The sequence below is a fragment of the Marmota marmota genome, unplaced genomic scaffold (genome assembly GCF_001458135.2).
Source record: "Marmota marmota marmota unplaced genomic scaffold, marMar, whole genome shotgun sequence".
NCBI lineage: Eukaryota > Metazoa > Chordata > Mammalia > Rodentia > Sciuridae > Marmota > Marmota marmota.
In genome coordinates this window covers 242,606-244,762 of record NW_026005674.1, presented here as the reverse complement: position 1 = coordinate 244,762, position 2,157 = coordinate 242,606, and the positions used below count along the sequence as shown (strand labels likewise).

General features: G+C 39.1%; 1 protein-coding gene across 1 annotated transcript; it reads right to left on the bottom strand.

Annotated features, from left to right (window-relative positions):
• Positions 1-558: 558 nt before the first annotated feature.
• Positions 559-1,386, bottom strand: LOC107160812 (E3 ubiquitin-protein ligase Mdm2-like). Its single transcript, XM_015507424.2, has one exon. The coding sequence runs from the start codon at positions 1,078-1,080 to the stop codon at positions 559-561; it is 522 nt and encodes a 173-aa protein (XP_015362910.1). The 5' UTR covers positions 1,081-1,386.
• Between the last annotated feature and the right edge of the window lie 771 nt (positions 1,387-2,157).

The window sequence follows — 2,157 nt, the reverse complement described above, 5'->3', positions numbered from 1 at the left end:
CATATAAATGTGTGTCATTTACGGACTCGCCTCAGAAAGGATGGATTATTCTTAGTTCTTTCCTAGTCTTATAAATTCCAAATTAATAAAGTTTTATTGTGTTTTGGAACTTCCCTAAAGCTAAAGTAGACATTTGTTTGCTACTTATATATGTATACAGATGGGTAAGTCACGGAGGTACGAGTGATTCTGTTTTTGAAGTTTAAATGAACAACGTATTGTTAGTAGTTGGCTGTACAAAATTATCCTTTGGTTCCATTCTAAATTTACAATCCAGGTTTTTTAATGCCCTCCTTTGAGTATGTACAATTGTCACACATGAGTAAAAATAAGTACTTAAGACTTTAAATTAAGGTGATTATTTTTGCTTAAGATTAATTATAATCAAGTTACTTTATATAGACTGAGAGATAATTTTAGAATTCAAAGCTCTGGCCCTGTCTTTTTTTTTTAAATATCTTTATTTATTTATTTTTATGTGATGCTGAGGATTGAACACAGGGCCTCCCATGTACTAGGCAAGCGCTCTACTGCTGAGCCACAATCCCACCCAGCCCCTTACCCTGTCTTTCTTGAAGAAAAGTGATGCACAATTTCTGGATAATTCAAAANTGGTCTAGAAACCAAACAGGAAGATGAAGGCTTCTCTTCTTGTAGTTCTTGCACAAGGTCCTTCTGATCACTCCCACCTTCAAGGTGACACCTGTTCTCACTCACTAATGTGCTGGAATCTGATGGTTCCTGCTGATTGACTACCACCAAATTTTTGTAGATCATTGTATATATTTTCCTGTGCTCTTTCACAGAGAAGCTTGGCACTCCAAACAAATCTCCTAGAAGATCATTTGAACAATATACAATATGTTGTTGCTTCTCATCATATAATCGTTTAGTCATAATATACTGGCCAAGATAAAATATTACCTCTTTCATAGTGTAAGTGTCTTTTTGTGCACCAACAGACTTTAACAACTTCAAAAGCAATGGCTTTGGTCTAACCAGGGTCTCTTGTTCCGAAGCTGGAATCTGTGAGGTGCTTACAGCACCATCAGTAGACACAGACATGTTGGTATTGCACATTGGCCTGGATCAGTACATAAAATGTGCCGCACGTCTGTGAACACGGGTGTCTATCTTCAATCGCCAGTGAATACAACTACTCAACACTGGGGCTTTTGGCTTGGAGGTGGGGGGGCGCGCGGAGGGTCCTTCAAGGCGCCCCAGTTTCCTTCACCCGGAGCGCTTGGGCCTCGGCGACGATCCCACTCGCGGCCCAGACCACTGGGCGCTTGAACGCACTAAGTCCCGCGAGAAATATAGTTCCTGGCGGCGGAAGCGACAGGAACTCGGCTAGAGGGGTTAGGGATGCCCCTCGAGTTAAATTTTTGGCTCCATTTTCTCCTCGGTACACAGGGCCGCAGAGACCGGCGCAGAACTTTAATTTTTATTTTGAGACAGGGTTTGTCTAAGTTGCTTAGGGTCTCACTAAGTTACTGAGCTAACTTTCAACTTGGAATCCTGAGACAATGGGATTATAGGCATGAACCACCCCACCTGGCTCATTCAAATTTTCATTTGTCCTAGAGTCTGTTTTGCTGTTTTTCCTTATTTGTTTGATTTGTTGTTGTTGTTGTTTGTTTGTTTTTCACCTCTAGTTAAAATAACTATTGTTTTGCAATGATATCATACGTTTTACTCTAAAGCTTTAAATATCTGATAGTCTGGATATAATGCTGTTAATCATGATTGTTGTCTTAGAATATTGTAGAAGTAACTAAACTGTTTTGCTAAGTTGCTAAGCTCTCTAATAATAATAACTTATATATTATTTAAAGTTATTTTTGTATAGTGTGTGCCATATCTGTGTGTAAGGGGCAATCCTGCTTTACTCATTCTTCATCTCAAGACAGATTTCAAAATTTCAGTATAGGTGTGGAGAGCAGACTATGCCCTGCTCTGAGTTACTCTTTGAACAGCAGTTTTCAGGCTGTGTCTAAACCTGAGTTACCCCATTTTGTAAAGCAGTCATTTGTCATAAGCTACTCGATTTTGAGTTTAAGTGCTCAGGCAGAATGCCTTTTCACTTTGTATAAGCAAGCAACCACCATCTGCCTGGTACAATCATAAGGCACAAACTAATAAATAAATTAATTATGT